Source organism: Hyperolius riggenbachi, chromosome 2 (assembly GCF_040937935.1).
Source record: "Hyperolius riggenbachi isolate aHypRig1 chromosome 2, aHypRig1.pri, whole genome shotgun sequence".
Lineage (NCBI taxonomy): Eukaryota > Metazoa > Chordata > Amphibia > Anura > Hyperoliidae > Hyperolius > Hyperolius riggenbachi.
Genome location: NC_090647.1, coordinates 354,143,792 through 354,163,095, shown reverse-complemented (window position 1 = coordinate 354,163,095; position 19,304 = coordinate 354,143,792). Strand labels below are relative to the sequence as shown.

Sequence of the window (19,304 nt, the reverse complement as noted above, 5' to 3'; positions counted from 1 at the left end):
TGGGCATAATGGAAACAGGCCCTTAATGGAAATGTCAGCCAAATTAACCTCTGCAAGCTCTACTTACCCCGGGCTTCCTTCCAGCCCCTTGCAGCCGACATGTCACTTGCCGCAGCTCTGCTCTCCCCGCCGGTGCAGAGGCTGACCTCGGAGGATCGTCCTCTATTGCGCCTGTGCGAGCGCCACTGTCAATCACTCGCCCGTGGGCTGGAGTGCCTGCGCAGAACGAGGGCGGCATCTGCACCAGCGGGGTCCCCGGGTGGGCAGCTGAGAGCGGAGCTGTGGCATGGGACACATCAGCTGCAAGGGGCTGGAGGAAGCCCCGGGTAAGTAGAGCTTGCATATGTTCATTTGGCTGACATTTCCATTAAGGTCTCGTTCAGACTATGTGCGCTGCTGTGCGCATTTTGGCAGCGTGTAGAGTGTGCGACATGCAAGAATGGTAGAAGGGCATAGTCAGCCCTTCTATCGTTCCCATCATATGCGCTGCGCAGCAGTGCCATCCGCTAACGCACTGCTGCATGCATTTTTCGGAAATCGCAGCGCAGATCCATTCACTGTAGTGAATGGGATCTGTAGCACAGCACATAGTAGCGCAGATGGCATGCGATCGTACGCGTTGCGTTCCGATCGCACAGCAATCTGAGCTAAATGATCACAATGAGATCTAAAGGATCTAAAACAAAAAGTAAGAAAAAAATTGTCCAGTGCCTGGTGACTTTTTTTTTTGTCAGGTGTTGACACGCGTGAGGTTACAAATGCTTCCAGTCCGAGGACACTCAGTGGCCAGTAGATAGATCGTCTGCTTTGTCCTTTGTGATGTTTCTACATCACAATGCTTGGGAACATACACTGTACTGTGAATGGTAATATGAGAGATTGTGGAAGTCTAAGGCCAGGTTCACAGTGAGAGCAGGAATGCAACGGAATGGTGAAGCATGATGCACTCTATCCACTTGTCACATAGTCGATGAAAAGTATTCTTCACTGCACTGTTTAATGCACAGGTTTTATGAAGTAAATGCACTGCATGCAGTGTGTTGGGATACTGCACTCTTTCAGACTGCACCGCAATGGCCGCATTGTGAACGTTACATTGCAGTGCGACACTCTGTGTAACAATGAGGCAGTTACAATGCACTGCAATGCCCACCCTGAGCCTAGCCTTAGTGAATATGGCCCATAGTGTTAATGAATCCTGGTAGATGATAAATCCCAGCACAAGATGCTGCAGGGGACTAGACACAGCAGGACAGGTGCAGCTGCGAGTACTCCAAACGTAGATAACAATGTTGGTGTTCAAATTCAGATTATTGAAGTTGATAATCGAAACCTGAATCTGCCCGTCCCCACATTTCAGTACTCCCCCACATTTATGGGTGTTGAAATAATTCAAATTCGCCCACCAACACTAGTAGACAACGATTCCAAGGAAGTGGAGAGCAGGACACACTGCATGCTTAAAATGCGCCTTCATTGGTACAAACCTCAAATTAGGCAGTCGAGTGAGGGATGAAGAAAAAACAGCCTGCAAGCTGTTTCACTGTGGGTTATCAGGTCATCAGTGTTAGGCCTCTGCCTACTTTGATGTTTGTACCATTGGAAAATAAAGGGGAATTGAATGCATGCAGTGCCTCCCTCTCTCCACTTCCTTGGAATAGTTATAATTAACCTCTAGGGCTTGTTCACATTAGAGGCGTTTGACAAAATTTAGGCGCTGGCGATCATTGAAAATTGCCCAGAAAGCGTCTTTCCTATGGTGTAGTTCAGATTGGGGGGTTCCGTTCGCTTTCCGTTCAGAAAAGCGTTGCATGGACCATTTTCGGGGCGATTTGTCCTGAATGGAAGCTATTTATTTATTGTATTTATAAAGCGCCAACATATTACGCAGTGCTGGACATTAGTTTAGGTTACAGACGATATTTAGGGGTGACATACAGCAATATGACAGTACAGGAATACAAGAAAGACCAGATCACACAGCACACTATGAGTACAAGGTAATGCTGGATGGAGATTAGGCAAGGTGAGGTACCTGAGGTATAGAAAAAAACGTGAAACATTCACAAAATCACTTTGTGCAGCGATTGCGTTTTTAAGAATAAATACATTGTAGGGGTAAAAATCACTCACAAAATCCAAAAAGGTTGGCCTCAGCGACTGCGAATTTAGATGTGAACAAAGCCTAAGGCCTTGTTCACACTACAAGAGCTTTTTAAGTGCTAGTGATTTTAAAAAGCTCTGCTAATGCAATGCTATAGGGGGGATTTTTACAAAATCACATCACTGAATTGTGAACACACACATAGTATAACATTAGCAAGTGCTTTTAAAACCACAAGTGCTTAGAAAGTCTCTTGTAGTGTGAACAAATCCTAAGGCCTCATTCACATCTAAAATCGAAAACGCAAGCGTTTTTGTGTTCTTTATTTTCCCCCTCCCAGCGCACCGCTGCGTTTCCATTGCTTTTCCACAGCGGTTTTGTAATTCACTCCCTGACGCAAGTCAGGAAGTGAACTCTTTGACCATTGTAACAAAATCGTCCTAAGAAAGGTACAGGCAGTGCTTTGCTGAGTGGAAAGCAGACGTAACGCGCTGATACGAACTATCCAATAAGGATTTATTGCTCAATCGTTTTTAGTGCGTTTTTTAAAGTTGCCAGCGCTCAAAAAAAAGTGCAAAACGCTCTAAGTGTGAACGAGCCTTTAGTTCTCCTTTCATGCTATGCTGGCAATGATATCTACACTGAGTGGCCAAAAAATAGACGCCCTCTAATAACAGGTTGGTCCACCTTTAGCTGTGATCTCGTCATGGACTCAACAAGATGCTGGTACCGTTGCTGAGGAATGTTGGCCCATGCTGGCACAATGGCAGCTCTAAGTTGGGTTAGATTGGATGGTGGCCTTTCCAAGTTTTGAAGTGATCTTTCAACCTTCTCCTATGGAAGCAGGTTAAAGGGCCTCTTGCACACTATACGCGATTCTGATTTGCGGTTTTACATGCGATTCCAATTTGTGATTTTTAATCGTTACATCATGCTGCGTTTTTTTCTGCGTTTTTCTTCTTATTTTGATAGCATCCAGAGAAAATCTGAATCGCAAATCGGATTTGCAGTGTGCAGCGGCCAAACTCTGATTAATGTTCCTAAACAAGCCAATTTGAGACTGATCGAGCACAGTGGCCACTAAAGGCGTCGTTTCCTATTTTTCTGTGATACCAAAGGCACTCTTGATGGTCTCCTGCTGTTTAAAGAGGGATTGTCGGCCACAAAATCAAATTCCATATACCCACTGCTCTGTGTTTATTATGCAGCCTGCAGCCTTACCCTGCACTGCTAGCACTCCATTGTATTCAGAAATGTTTCTGCTGTAATAAATGTTATCTCAGTCAGCTTGGCTTTATTTATTCCATTGCTCACAAGAAGGAAACTTGTCATCACTCCTCCCACATTCCTGCTCGTTACTGATTGGCTGAGGGCAGTTCAGTGAGCTGTTGAAATCTGATCTATACTGTGCTCACATGTGTTTACAAAGCAAGCTAGCTATGACTGTGCAGTTTCTAGGTGAAAAAAAAGTAAGGGGGGAAATTACATCAGTATTGGTTTCAGTCAGAGGGAATTAAGGGAAATGGCAAATTCCTGAAACAGAATTTTATACAATTAACTGAAATAAAAATGTGGACAGTACAATACATACATTATGTAAGTAGAACAAGTAGTTATATATATATATATATATATATATATCTGCATACATAAGATAGAGCTTTAGGAAGTGCATGCGGTTCAATGCTGAGGATGCTGAGGATCCGAGATACTCTTTGGTGAGAAAATCCTAAAATCCTGAGTCGTTGTTCCAGAGCTGATAGCTTTACAGGTCCCTCAGTTTCCTCCCAGTGTGTTTGTTGTTCTGCTGGTTCCCTCCGAAAGGGCCACTGTGCATGCATTGCTCGGGCCATGTGCTCCCTCCCTTCTGTGGTCAGGAGCATTCTGTGCAAGAGGCAGAATTTCTGTGATACATAAACCCTTAACATATTCACAATTCAAATTGGCATTTACAGTACATGCTCTAAACATGCCATCTTATTGCACAACTTCTTATTGCCATCTTGTGGCCAAAATGGAAACTACCATAATAGTCTGAATGGCCTGAAAATAATAATAATGAAAAATAGAATAAACATAAAACAAATACATATAAGAATAAAAATGAAATTAAAATACAAATAGAATGGTAAGCATGGGATGCATCCCAGATAGCGGCCCAGTGTCTACCCATACCATACATTTCTATGCATCAGCTGTTATCTATAAAACTACTGAGGTCCAATTCAATGATCAGCCCCTTTGGTGTAAGGCAGTCCATCTTATATATCCATCGGGTTTCAATTTTAGAGATCTCTTTCTGATTTGCACCCCCTCCACTGTCTACTAAGCTTCTCTACCCCACACACTGATAACTGAGTGGGGTCACAACCGTGTTTCTCTTTAAAATAAGCCAACACACTGTGACTGGCAATAGTACATCTCAGTGGAGGGGCATTAAATGGTTAAAGGGGCTACCGAGTCACTCTCCTCCCCATAACAGTACTACAATGTCATCTTCCTCCCCTTAACAGTGTAGCCACAATGTCATCCTATGCCCCATGAATACTATAGCCACCATACCACCCTCCTTGCTAGCAGTTCACCCACTATAACAGCCTGCCCCCTACCTCTCATAACTAGTGCAGCCATTATCTCATCCTTTCCTTCCATAAACTTAACCCCCCTCCCCCATTTCTGCAAGCCTGTGTGTAACCCCTCCCCCACAATAGTGCAGCCACCCTCATCCTTCCTCCCTTGCATGTAGAGCAGCATGGCAGTGGTGGGAAGTGTTGGGGGCGTTACCTTCTCCAGTGTCATGTCCAGAACATCTTCCTCTTCAGAGTAGTCACTTTGTCTCACTCATTTCCACTTCTGTCCTGCTTCAAAATGGATCTGTAATGTGATAAAGGGATGACAGGTATAAGCATTAGCATGAGGCAAGGCCAAAGCATAAATGAATATATTAAATGACTACATTTGATAAAATGTAAACTTCAAATGCTTGATTTAAAGAGAAACCGTAACCAACAATTGAACTACATCCCAATCAGTAGCTGATACCCCCTTTCCCATGAGAAATCTTTAATTTTTCACAAACGGATCATCAGGGTGCTCTGTATGGATGGTTCTTACATCACACTGTGGGAGCCTTGTTGCATTGTGGGAAATAAAAGCTGTTTACAGCGGTTTCCAACTGCCCAAATAGCAAGCAGCATCTCCTTCCAGTGACATCACCTGCGTGCAGTAAAAATGTCACCATGTGATAAATGTTAGAATGTAAATCAGGGAGAGGAAAGATTTTACAATGGGCAAACAATGACAATCATTTATACATAATTATTGTACAATTGAAGCACTTTTTTATTACATTATTTTCACTGGAGTTGTTTAAGCCCCATACAAACACTTGTTTAAACTCAGCTTTGGCAGGCAACAAACACCGCCTCAGCCGATAATCTAGTGTGTGTACACAAGCCCCCAGACCTGCAAGCGATCCGCCACGTGGATCAACTTGGTTGAGTTACCTTTGTGCCACTGCTCACCCGTCACATGACATTACATCTGTGCCCCTCCGTCGTCCCTCCATACCCCCTCACGATTGCATCGCCAGCTGTGCAGCTTAGGTCCAGTGATGTCATCAGAAAGAGCGGGTCCTGATCCCTGATGGGTTACATCAATCCAAACGTGCGTAGGGGCCTTTTGAAAAATCATTACATAAAGCAAAAGCAAATTTAGAGTCATTGTTCTGGATGGCCAAATCTACCAAATGAAGAGTGAGGCAGAGCTATCAAAACCAAGACTAGGAAAACTGCAGCAAACGTTAGCGAGGATTACCAATCAGAATCCTTTAACAATTAGAAATCACAAATCTAATCAAAATGTTTGAGCCTAATAAAAATGCTGTTTCTTTTTCCTTCATCAGATGCATGCAGTGTTTGGTCTCCTGTTATAAGCCGTTAATCAGCAGTGTAAGCCACATATAGAACACACATGGAAAAAGAGGTAGAAAATGACCACTGTGGGGACAAGCTTTCAGGCCTGGAACCCACTGAAGTCAGCAAATGTGAAACGCAACCGCTAGCGTTTTGTCTAAGCGGTTTGCAAGCGGATTCATGCACGTTTTCAGTCGCGTTTTGCAACATTGTATTTTTTTGCTCAGCGGTTGCATAGCGTTTTGCGTTTTGCCTTTTTATCCTGATTGGTCCTGTGGATTATTTTTCATTTTGTTACAGTGTGCTGAACCGCAAAACGCTAGCAAAACCGTTCAGTTTAGGTTTTGCTGAGCGCTTCCGCTAGCATTTCAATACTTTACATTGAAGCGCTAACGCTCCCAAAATGCTGCACGTCCTGCGTTTGCGTTTCTGGGAAACGCAAACGCTCCTGTGGAAGTTGCCCCATCCATTAACATTAGCCCAGCGTTTTGGCAAAGTGCTAGCATATCGCAGCGCTGCCAAAACGCTGCCAAAAGTGCTCCTGTGGGTTCCAGCCCTCAAGAAACAATTCTCATGTGCGGAGAAACAGAGAACAGTGAGAGGAAAAACAAAACTTACCAGTAAAATAATAGAACAGTTTGCTATAACAGTGCGTCCACCATGTCATCCTGCTCCCAAAGCCTCATAACTAGTGCAGCCATCATATTATCCTTCTCTTACATAACAGTGTGGGCAGCGTGTAACCCTACCCCCTTCCCCAATATGTCTCCACACTGACTCAAAAGTATACAAAGGCTGTTGTACTCAATGAAAAAGATTCCAAGTAGAATCCAAAGTATCTTTACTCACATTCAAAGCATACCGGGATGTTTGGTAGAGCTTTCCAGAGGTAAAAAGGTATCCATATGCGAAGCCTGACTGCTACAACCTCACTAACTGACAAATGTCTATACCAGAATGAAGAGACAAAAAGGCTGCCGTACAGAAAGTGACAGTTGGGACATACTAAGGGCCTGAGCCCACTGACGCAGTTGTATCTGCATCTGTCCACTTTTCTGCATCTGTAACATTGATGTGTAACTGAAAAGCGGACACAACTGCGTCAGTGGGCCCAGGCCCTAACTGGCTAGAATTTCAAAGGGAGCTGGATATTTCTGTTACAAAACATTTATAATCTCAAACATACATTTAACAATTTAGCATTCAACACCAACCAAAACAGGAAAAGGATGAGGGGAATATTCTGCAAGGTCAAGTCTGACCAGGAAAGTGGATGCAGTGCAAACAAATGAAAGCTATAGGGAGGCCCATTTAAAAACCAGCCGAGGCTGACTGCCATAAGCATGTGACTGCCTGTTTCATTGCTTCTTGTGTGTGGTCACTGGCTTTACTGCAGCCTGTGTTGGCAGTATTTGCTGTAGTATGGGGAACGTTTTTATATGGCAGTGAACACCTGCGACACAGGGCAGGCTGCAATAAATCTGGAGAACACACACCCGCCATCAAATCAATGAAATAAGGGGGTTTGTCACACATTCTAAACACACAGTCTGAACCAGGTTTATAATGGACAACACCTCTGCACTAAATGTGCACAACATTCTCTTTGGATTGATAACAGCTCTGCAGGGATTGTGTATGGACAAAATGGTAGTACAGTACAGCTAAAAGTGTAGACACTTAGGCCCCTTTTACACTTAATCAGTAGCTCTCAGTTAAAACTGGAAGAAAAACTTTTTTCAAAGTAATGTCCATGTTTTCCTATGACACAGTTCACACTATACGCGTTTTAATTGAAAGCTTTTTCACAATGCACTGCTATGGAAAAAACACGTACCAGCGTGTTGTAACACATACTAACACACACTAACGCATACCAACTGATTTAGTGTAAAAGGGCCCTAACCCCAAATTTAATAGTATATCAAATAATTTCATGAGCAATGTAAGTTTGAAAATCATGTGCAATTGGCCCTGGAGCAGACAAGGGTTACATGTGTTAACAAAAAAATACAGATTTCCCAGCAAGCTCAAGGTGAATTCTGCTCAACAGCGGTCTTTTATGCAGCACAATTATCAAACAACTTTTGTTGTGAAACAAACAAAAAGAGTTACTTGCTATTGTTCACACAACTGATAAGACTGATAAGATGTCAATCCAACAGTTGGATTGATGTCGTATCAGTCTTATCAATTGTGTGAACAATAGCAAGCAAATTTTTTTGGGGTTGTTTCAACGTGTGTCACAACAAAAGTTGTTTGATAATTGTGCTGCATAAAAGACCGCTGTTGAGCATGTGAATGGGACTTAAAGAGACACTGAAACGAACTAATTTTGCCCATTTTACCTTATAATTCGCTCAAGTGCTCTCATGACAAGTAAACCGCCACGTCCCCGCCACAAAACGAGGGCTGCAGAGCCCCCAAATCCCCGGGGGGCAATCCAGCCGGTATTTCCTGGAAGGGGCAGAGCTTTCAGCTCTGCCTCTCCTGATGTCAATCGCGGCGGATCGCCGCCTCTCCCCGCCCCTCTCACTCTTACTTTACAGAGAGGGGCGGGGAGAGGCGGTGATCCGTGCGGCGATTGACGGCAAGAGAGGCAGAGCTACAGCTCATAGCTCTGCCTCTCAGAGCAGCAAAATCCATGACCAAGTTGGTCGTGGATATTTGCAGATGGGTAAGGGCTTGTTCACACTACAAGAGCTTATCTGAGCGCTTTGTGATTTTAAAACCTCTTGCTAATGTTATCCTATCTGTCTATTCTCACTGGAGCGATGTGATTTTGTAAAATCCCCCATAGAATTGCATTAGCAAGAGCTTTTAAAATCTCTAGCTCTTAAAAAGCACTTGTAGCGTGAATCAGCCCTTAATTCTGTGGGAAAAAAATGAGTTTTACTCACCTGGGGCATCCAGCAGTCCCCTGCAGATGTATTGTGCCCACGCCAACTACATCAGATGCTCCTGATCCAGCCGGCAGCCACTTCTGTTTTCGGTGACAGGAGCCAACAGGCAGGGAACGGGAGTGATTCTTCGTGTTCCCGGCCACAATAGCACCCTCTATGCTGCTATATGCTATGTGCTATATGCTATAGCAGCATAGAGTGCACTATTGTGGCTGGGAGCACACTTGCACCCTTTTTTTTTTTTTTCACAGAAAGTAATGTAATTGATAGAGAAAATGCACACAGTGCTACACTGCTGTCAGTTTTTTTTCTGCATGTGAAAATGGTATTCAAGTATGCACTAGTTCACTATTGGGTTCTGGTTCTGTGCTCCCAGCCTCAGGGGTAGCTCACAGGGCATCAGCTGCATTACTAATTAATAATTCTGCATGTGATCTCACTACTCATACAATTCTATGGGTGTGTTCCCGTCTCTGCGTCTCTCTAACCCGCATGCAAGCTTTACATTATCATTAATGTCCAGGCAGTTCCATGCGGTTTTGTATGTCAGCTGGGCAGAAGAATGGAATTGGCTAGAAATGACCAAGGACTATAAAATGATGCATTCGCAATTCTTCGGTAATCTGTATTGCCGACATCGTGAAGCGTCACAGGGAGGAGAAAATATGTAATAAAAAAACTTTAGAGTGGAGTTGAAGGCTAGAATAAGCAGGGAAAAAGGAGCAAAAAAAAAAAAAAGAGAGAAAAGGAAGGAGAGAAGATTGACAGGATGAGCATGGAAAAGAACCAAAGAAACATGTTCAGAGTGTGGGAAATGGGAAAATCATTGACTATCAAGTAGAAATGATGTACTGACTGGCACTGGTGTAAAAATAGGGGATGCGACCCCTGCCGTCGTGGGGGGGGGGGGGCCCTAGGGCCCGCTCGGGGACTTTTTGGGGGCAGGAGGGGTCGCAGCATAAGAGGAGAGCTGTGGCCGCAGATCGGTGGGGAGGGGGGAAATTCCCCCCCCCCCTCCCTCACCTCGGGCTCTCCTCTCAGCGCTCTCCTCCTGCAAGCAATCATTAGTGGTGCTCGTGGCAGCCGCGGCGGCGGCAGGCAAGCTGAGCACATACCTCCTTCTGGCCGGTCTCCGATCACTAAGTGCTTTATGGAACTTCCTGTGTAAATCCGGAGATTTTTGTACCGACTCCACAGCCCTGCCTAAGAGTGAACCTATACCGAAGGTAGGAAAAAGAGTTTCACTTACCTGGGCCTTCTTCTACCAGCCCCCTGCAGCCGTCCTGTGCCTGCGCCTGTCCTAAATGATCCTCTGGTCCCCGCCATGGTTTAGTGTCGGGCCACTGCGCTTGCGCTGCCCTGGCTAATTAGCATTACATGGATCTATTGCCTGGAGCACTTTTCCTCGTATTGCTGCTGACAGTCACTCAAATTTCTTGTTTACATGCACATTGCACTCGCTGTATGATGGCAGCCATGTAGACTCTTTTGCACTAAGTTTGTGTTTAGTAGGCTGTTGATGGATTGCCTTTTGTTTTTACATTACAAATTGTTATTCTCTATTGCGTCCAGTAAGGATCCAATATCACGCCATACTTGTATTCAGTTGTTACTGGTACAAAGTTGTGTTGATGGCATTGATGGACTGTTTTTGAGATCAAGCTGGAATTGTGATTTATTGTTGAGACTTGCCTTGCTTTTAATTGTCTTTATATTTCCCTTTGACTCCTGACTAAATCTTATTGAATGCTGATATTGACCTAATTGATCCTTCTACCTGCGTTTTCCTTTTTTTGCAACGCGGTTTTAGTGCATTTGCGTTTTGCGTTTTTTTTCAGCAGATGTGTTTTTCATGCGTATTGCGTGCGTTTGTACACATTTGTGGTTCACTAACAGAAAACGCATATGCGTTTTCTATGCTTTTTTTTTACTTAAATATATGCAAATCATTAGGAAGACAACAGGAAGCAGAAACACATCAGATATCTTTACTTTTTAATTAATGAAAAACGCTACGCAAAACGCATGGAAAACGCAACACATATGCGTTCCCATAGACTATCATTATGTGTGTTTTGGCAGCCAGCCTGCATATTATGCAACACTGCAAGCGTCTGCAGAACACTTACTGCTTACTATAAATCGCAGATGGAACGCAGGTCCTTCTGCGTCCCATAGACTAATATTGCTGCATAAAACGCAGCGTTTCCCGCTCCGCAATAATTTCTGCCATGTGTGTACCCGGCCTCAGAGGGGAGTACAGCTACATATACATGCTAGGTTAAAAGACAACTGTAGTAAGAGAGATATGGAGACTGCCATATTTATTTCCCTATAAACAATACCAGTTGCCTGGCAGACCTGCTGATCTATTTGGCTGCAGTAGTGTCTGAATTAAACCAGTAACAAGCATGCAGCTAATCTTGTCAGAAACACCTGATCTGCTGCATGCTTGTTCAGGGTCTATGGCTAAAAGTATTAGAGGTAGAGGATCCGCAGGACAGCCAGGCAACTGATATTGCTTAAAAGGAAATAAATATGGCAGCCTCTATATACCTCTTGCTTCAGTTGTTCTTTAAAGGACACCTGAAAAGAGAAGAATATGAAGGCTGACATATTTATTTCATTTTAAACAATACCAATTGCCTAGCAGCCCTGCTGGTCTATTTGGCTGCAGTAGTGTCTGAATCAAACCAGAAACAAGCATGCAGTTAATACAGTCAGCTCTGACAATGTCAGAAACACCTGATCTGCTGCATGCTTTTTCAGGGTTAATGGCTAAAAGTGTTTGAGGCAGAGGGTCAGCAGCATAGCCGGGCAACCGGTATTGTTTAAAAGGAAATAAATATGGAAGGCTCCATATCCTACTCAGTTCAGTAGTCCTTTAAAGGATACCTGAAGTGAGTGGGATATGTGGATCCAGAAACTTCCTTCTCCTGAAATAAGTCCCAAGTGGCTTTAACCCTTCATTAGCAAAGCACTGTTCTTGAACTAAAAAAAATTGACTTTTCTTATTATATACATTTATTACAGATTTACTTTATATCCACAAGATGGCAGTATATTCTGCATCTACTCATTCCTGGATCTACCCGCTGAAGATTTCCTCTGCTAATTTTCCATCAAGTTCCTTCAATGATTATTATATTACTAGTGACTTAGCCCGTTTAAAAATGGGCTAGGCCTGTCCCTAATGCACCGTGCACATGTGCGCGCCCGCACGTCGCGCACACACACGCCCACCCCTCCTGGCCCCGTCCGGTGTAGTGTCAGAATGGGCAGCCCCGCAGATTGGGCAGCCCCGCATGCGCAGTAGGAGCCTGCGTCCCATTAAATATTGTGCAGCCACGTAAAACGTCCCGAGACTGATTGCAGCAAACCTATCTCGGGAACTAGCGGGGCTCGGGGGCTGCAATTCGGCACAGAGCTAGATCTGGGGGTCTTCTCCCTCCCCTGAAAATTTCGGGAGTGTAGGAGGTGCGGAAGCGGAGATATTTCAGGTAAATAAAGTCTAACTTCCCACTGAGCATGCATGATACTCAGTGAGGAAGGCTGCTTCCAGGCTGCCCATTCTGACATTACACCGGCTCTCGGCGGTGTCTCTGCGTCTTGTCCCTGCACATGCGCAGTGCTAAAAAGCACTGACACAGGGACGGACGCAGGAACATTAGGGTTTTATTATAGAGGATGATGATTGTATAAATTTCATACATGGATGTTAACATAATTGATCACATATTCTATGTAATTTTGTGTCACACACAAGCTCGCTCCCCCATTTCTCTTACTCCTTGATGTGACGCTAGCCACGCTGCTTTGGTAGCGTGGCGGCTTCAGATCATTTGTGTTGCATGGCCACATAGCATCTCCCTCCCCTCCTCTGACGTTATCACTATGATGATATTTTAGGAGGAGCTAAGCATTGCTGGAGGAGCGGTCTCTGAGGAAGCCAGACAATCCGGCGATACACATGTAAGGCACACACGGGTGGCTGCGGCGTGGTGGAGCGGGGCAACACACAGGTAGTATAGCGGTTTTGTTTATTTCTCTGTGTTATGCTCAGCTCTCTCATGGATGCTACTGACCGAGTGCTTGGTGTGTCACTCTTTTTGTGTATATAGCTACACACATATTGATTTTGCTATACTAGATTGTACTTAGCAATAAATTGCACTTGGCACTTTATTAGGAATTGTATATTTGATGATTATTGATGACTCTTTAGATATTGGACCACTGTCCACATTAGCTTGAATTAATACAATTATACACTGAGAGTTCATTGCATATGTAAATGTCATATTGTTGTTTACACCATACTACCCACTTTTGTGTGGATGTTGATCCTATGTATGTACTGACATTGGCCCATGTACTATAGATCGCTCTAACCACATTCATCCGCGGCCACCAGTCCCATATTATTGGGTCTTTTTTAAATTGTTATTGTCTCCCCCAATTTTTCCCTATGGTGATGTCTTATGTTTATTTTTGTGATCAATAATAAAGTTAGACACTTGTTGCTTTCCTGCCCTGTGTGCTTTTTTCTTTGAGGTGCACATTCATTTTTACTCTAGATACGCACATTTGTATACATATTGTTATATAGATAGTTCCTGCTGTGCTTTCTAGACTTTTCTTGTTTAGTGTGCCTTTTTTCAATTTAATGGCAATCTGCATGCAGCAGTGCAGCTGGAACAGATGCCTTGCCGTTACATAATGATGTCACAACTGTACTGTAAGGAATGTACTGAACCTTTGCATCCTCTTAGCGCTACCCACTGCTTGGGAGCTATGTCAAGCCAGTCAATGACGGTACCTAATCACACAGCTCTGTGAGCAACTGCTGAGAGGATAAGCGGGACCAGTGTTGCCAACCTAGTTTTTAATTTTTGACGGACAAAAGTCCCCCAAAAATCTGGACACCCAAAATTTTGGACAGACAGGGGGCAGAGTCAGAAGAACACTTTTATTCCTCATTTACACATAAAATCGCTTGCATTTTGTACGTTTCTCCCTCTCCCAGCGCGCCACTGCGCGCTGCGTTTCTGGTAAAAGCGCTTTTCTAAGCGCTTTTCCAGAGCGGTTTTGTAATTCACTCCCTGACGCAAGTCAGGAAGTGAACTCTTTGACCCGGAAAAAGAATAAATACAGTGTATTTATTCTAAAATATGCGAAAGCAATCGCCGCATAAAGCGGTTTTGTGAGCGTTTAGCGCTCTTTCTATACCTTCCATTATAGTAAAAACGCCCCCAAAATGGTACAGGCACCGCTTTGCTGAACGTACAGTGTACAAACCGCGCTGATATGAACCTTCTCAAAGAGATTCATTGCACAAGCGTTTTGTGGGCACTACAGTTCCAATCTACTCCAGTATGTTGCAGTCACCTCCAAAAGATCCCTGACTCTGGTCTGCACCACTCTCGATTGTGCTCCAGTGGACTGGATAATTCTGTGTTTGCGCAGTTTTCACATATTTAAACTACGCAGGCGCAGAATGGTCCTGACTACAGGAGCATGAGCGAGAGAGGTGCACAGATGAGATTTGCATTCACAGCAGCCTGTGACCACCATGGTCGGGGATCTTTCAGAGGGGAGAGCAGCAGCCTGGTGGGCTGTGAAACTACAGAAAGGGACCAGATAAGACTGCTAGGGGCTGGAAGAAGCCCCAGCAAAGTAAATCTAATATCTCCCCTCCTCCCCAGGTCAGATGTCCTTTAAAGTATTATTATGATACAAAGACTTGTCAGTTTTAGTGAAGAATAAATAAGTGGGCACTTTTTCCCCCCTTGATATTCTTGCCTCCCTCTTTGCATGAATACACCCTTCTCCCCCACAAACTTCCCACGTTCCTTTAGTGACCTGTCTAAATTACTGAGAAGTGGTTTATACTGTGCTCCTTGTTTGTCTGCTGTTGCTGGAACTGTATTACCTGGCTGCCTGGTGAACCTGAAAGAGTTAATTATGGGGCATGCCGAGGTGATTTACACAAGTGACTGAGCTGCCGCTGTATACTCTGGCTGACTGTGTGTTCTGGGGGTGGAGCAAGGGTCATGATCTCTCCTCCCTGGATGACAGCTGCTGCTGCTACTGGCTGGACGGAGATGTGGGGGGCGGAGAGCACTTGGCTGCCTCTCTGTTTATACAGGCTGGAAGGAGGAGCCAATGGGTAACAACACGCTGAAGGAAAGCGAGCCCTCTCAGCTACTAGAGATGGGAAGTTCGGATCTTTTCAATGATCCGGATGATTCGAATCGGATCATTGAAAAGATCCGGACCTTAGATCCGAATCTCGGATCATTTTACTACCGAAGCATTCGGGGTGAGATGACTAGCAGGACAGGTCTTTCCGTGCTGTGGACAGGAGAAGGGGAGGGTGGTGGACACACAGAGAGAAGGGGAGAAGATGGACAGAGGGCAGGGAGTGGACAGAGAAGGGAGGAGGGACGAGCAGAGAGCAGAAATGTTTGCTTGCACACAATACCCACATGCTGCAATCATATGCTTTACATGTATTTATTTCACCTATATGCTCATCTGTGTACTTTCCATGCAAACGTCACACAGTGAAGGAAAGCATTCCCAGAAGATAAGTGCAGCTGGTTAGTGCCGAGTGGAGGAGGATCATATTACGCTGCAATCACACTGTCTGCAAAGTTACTGAGCTGTGCTGAGCCAAAAGCTTCCAATGTGATCACTGTGCAGTACTACGGAACAGCCAGCCTATAATGGGCAGCAGATTATAGCCAGTGTGTGCTCTACACATATCTGGCAGTGGCACCGATGTCCCCTCTCTCTCATCTACCTGCTGTCCCTGCAAGGCTGCCTCGCATCCAACAGAGCGATCCATCTCAGCTCTGCTTCCAGGAGCCCGCTGCCCGCTGAGAGGGGGGCGTGTCGCTCCTGGCCCCGCCCCTTTTGCGATCCGAATCGTTCATTTTGATGATTCGGATGATCGACTCATTAAATAGATTCGGATCAAAGATCCGAATCGTTCATGATCCGGACAACACTATCAGCTACCCGGGACCTAACCGCAGTGCTCACATGCGTGCAATAAAGCGGCGTAATCGGGTATGTGGTGGACGGACGCCTATTTTAAAAGGACGGGCACATTACGGGCACCTAAGATGTGAAGTCATTACGTCCATACACGCCGAGTTGGCAACTCCTGAGTGGGTGTAGCTCTATACTATGGGAACACGGGGCCACATATAAACAGAGATAACTTACTGTAAGTGGGCGGGCGAAGTCACTTGTAAGGAGGGGCCAAGAATCCTTCATGCAGTGGGCGGCACATCTGGGGTGTGGGAGTAGCCGGGGTTTCCCTCCCTCTGTAGCGTGTGACGTGCTGTAGTATCTGATTAGACACAGTGCGGGAATGGAGGCAGCAGAGACATTATGGCGGAGGGCTCCGGCCGCTCTGTCACTGGAAGATGTCTACAGCATGGCTAAGAGCCTGGGCTCCGAGCTGCAGAGCCTCACCAAGCAGTACGGCCCGGAGTCGGTGTCCGGAGTGGTCCCGCAAGTCGTCCGTGTGCTGGAGCTGCTGGAGAGCTTCGCAGCCAGCGGGAGAGAGCGGAGCTACACGGAGCAGGAGCTGCTGATCAGAGCCGTGAGGAGCTCGAGCAGAGAGGAGCGCCCGGTCAGTGTCCGCGAGGCTGCTGGATTCCGGCGGGGATGTCGCGCTCAGGTGCGCGTGACATTGCTGAGGACATGCCGCCAGGCAGGCTGGTGCTGTCACACGTGCCCAGTGTTGTGATAGCTGGATGAGGCGTCCCAGCTCCTTCCCATAGCACGCTGATAGGGAATGTGCATCGGGAAAGTTCCAGTGAAGGTGCCAATCAACAATAATGCTACCTACACACAATACACGGTTGAATTTTCTGACAGATTTACTGTCAGATTATTTCCAACAAGTTTCCATAGAAGTGAACGAAAAATCAATCAGAAATCAGATAGGACCTGTTGGAAATAATCGATCTGACAGTAAATCGGTGTGAAAATTGTATTGTGTACCTAGCATAAGATTTGGTGAACGATCGACCTTCCTATAAGTCATATTGGATAATGTTGATAATGCTGTTCAACAACAAATGATTAATTTATTGAGTACGTTTGAAATTATTGGATTGGTTAATTTTTTATTTAATCTCATTTATGTGCCTGATTATTTCCTTCCGATCACATTTATCAGATCGGAAGGTAGATGGTGGTTTACTAAAATTGTATCATCAGTGTGCATTTTTAAGCTTTTCTATACAAACATAATAAAAACTGATGGCCATACACATGTCAATTTTCTCTGCAGATTTGATCAGTCTCTGCCACAGTTCTGCTGTCTCCAGTATCTTAAATTATCTCCTTAAAGCAGTAATCCTCAAACTTAAGGTGCGTACACACATGCGACTATAGTCGTTTGAAACGATCGTTCCCCAATAATTTCAAACGACGATCGTTTAAAAAAAAAGCAACCAACGATCATTAAGTCTAACGATGGACGAGCTAGATCGTTAAAAACTAACGATCTAGCTTGGTGGATTTTTACCAACGACGATTGTTTGCAAAAGTAGTACATCGTTGGAAACGGTCGTTCGTACTAGGCTTGACATGCGCATTTCGCTATTTCTCCATGAAACTTCTCATTTTTATGTGCAAGCGCAATAGTTGCTTTATGTGATGTAACGTTCGTTCTAACGATCAGATCGTTACACACATTTTAAAACTAGCTTTACTCAGGTCGTTCTTTCATCAATTAAAAGTTCGTTCGTCGTTTACAACGAACGATCGTTGTCGCATGTGTGTACGTAGCATAAGGCGAATGTGGCCCACTGAGGCCTTTTTACCGGCCCCCCCCACTCAGAATGTATTACTTATAGATGCGGTCTGCTGCTGACAGTCACTCAAATTTCTTGTTTACATGCACATTGTACTCTTACTTGGCTGTATGATGGCAGCCATTTAGACTCTTTTGCACTAAATTCTTGTTTAGTAAGCTTTTGTTTTTACATGACATTATTATTCTCTATTGCACTCAGTACAGATCCAATATCACACCATACTTATATTCAATTGTTACTGGTACAGCGATGTGTTGATGGACCGTTTTTGAGATCAAGCTGGAATTGCGATTTATTGTTGGGACTTAGAGGCCTGGTGGCCATGCCTTGCATTTAATTGTTTTTATATTTCCTTTTTTGCTCCATTGTGCAGTTGTGTGTATGAGCCCTAAAGGCCACATACACACATCAGACCATAGTCTTTTGAAAATGAAAGATCACAGACCAATTTTACCCCCTTCCATGTAGTATGAGAGCCATACCTACACAGTCTATTCTATGGAGCTGAACTCCCCATCAGATAGAAATCTTTGCAAGATGCTGCACACAAAGATGCTGTAGACATTCAAAAGATCAGTATCTGCAAAAGATCTGTTCCTGCCAAAGATCCGTTCCTGCAAATTGCATTCATAGTCTATGAGATCTGCAGATCATCATACACACCTTGTTTAACAGACATTTATCTGCAGATCAGATCCACCAGGATGGATTTTCAGATCTGCAGATGATTGTCAGTTAAACAAGGTGTGTATGATGATCTGCAGATCTCATAGACTATGAATGCAATTTGCAGGAACGGATCTTTGGCAGGAACAGATCTTTTGCAGATACTGATCTTTTGTGTCTGTACAGCATCTGTGTGTTCAGCATCTTGCAAAGATTTTTTTCTGATGGGGAGTTCAGCTCCATAGAATAGGCTGTGTAGGTATGGCTCTCATACTACATGGAAGGGGGTAAGATTGGTCTGTGAGCTTTCATTTTCAAAAGACTATGGTCTGATGTGTGTGTGGCCTAAGACTTGCATCAAGAAGGACATGATTTTCTCCTATGAACATGCTGAATATGGCGTAGTTCACATTATAAATCGCCAGCGCTGAGCGCTTTTGTGAGCACTTTTTAAAAGCGCTTTTTTTGGCGTTTTTTTTTTAGAGCAATTTGCGATTTTGTAAAGTGCTTTTGTAAGCACTTTTGTTTGTGGCGATCAGTTTTTTTTTTTTTGCGCAATAAAGGGCGACTCTGCCAGGCTTTCGGGCTGAATTGCAGGGGACCAGTGCCACCTGGGGAGAGGGCGAGGGAAGAGTGGCTGTAGGGCTGATTCACGCTACAAGAGCCCTTAAGGGTTTAGGGAATCCCACGTAAGTATGGTACCTGAGATGGTTAAGGTCTCACTTTATGGATCTCATGAATACTTTTTTTTTTTTTTTTTACATTTTACACTGGACCGCAGCACTCTATACATAACAATCAATCTAGAGCACGAAAATAAGCCAAGACCAGCCACAGTGTCAGAGGAGTACAGCTACATACACATGCTAGGTTAAAG

At 44.5% G+C, this 19,304-nt stretch overlaps 1 protein-coding gene and 1 long non-coding RNA gene across 3 annotated transcripts in view; one reads left to right on the top strand and one right to left on the bottom strand.

Annotated features, from left to right (window-relative positions):
- Positions 1-16,603, bottom strand: part of LOC137546798 (uncharacterized) — a 355,227-nt gene extending 338,624 nt beyond the window's left edge. The window contains exons 1-4 of one of the 2 annotated variants that reach the window (XR_011026376.1): positions 16,155-16,600; positions 5,611-5,782; positions 4,889-4,978; positions 2,363-3,988 (exon numbers count right to left, since the gene is read on the bottom strand). This is a non-coding gene — a long non-coding RNA (uncharacterized lncRNA). Of the gene's footprint in view, positions 1-2,362; positions 3,989-4,888; positions 4,979-5,610; positions 5,783-16,154 lie in introns of those variants that run through there. The other variant, XR_011026377.1, reaches the window with a different exon arrangement.
- LOC137546797 (uncharacterized) overlaps positions 15,955-19,304 on the top strand; it is an 80,405-nt gene continuing 77,055 nt past the window's right edge. Inside the window, exon 1 of the mRNA XM_068269653.1 lies at positions 15,955-16,614. Coding sequence (XP_068125754.1) covers positions 16,303-16,614 — 312 coding nt within the window. The 5' untranslated portion in view covers positions 15,955-16,302. The remainder of the gene's footprint in view (positions 16,615-19,304) is intronic.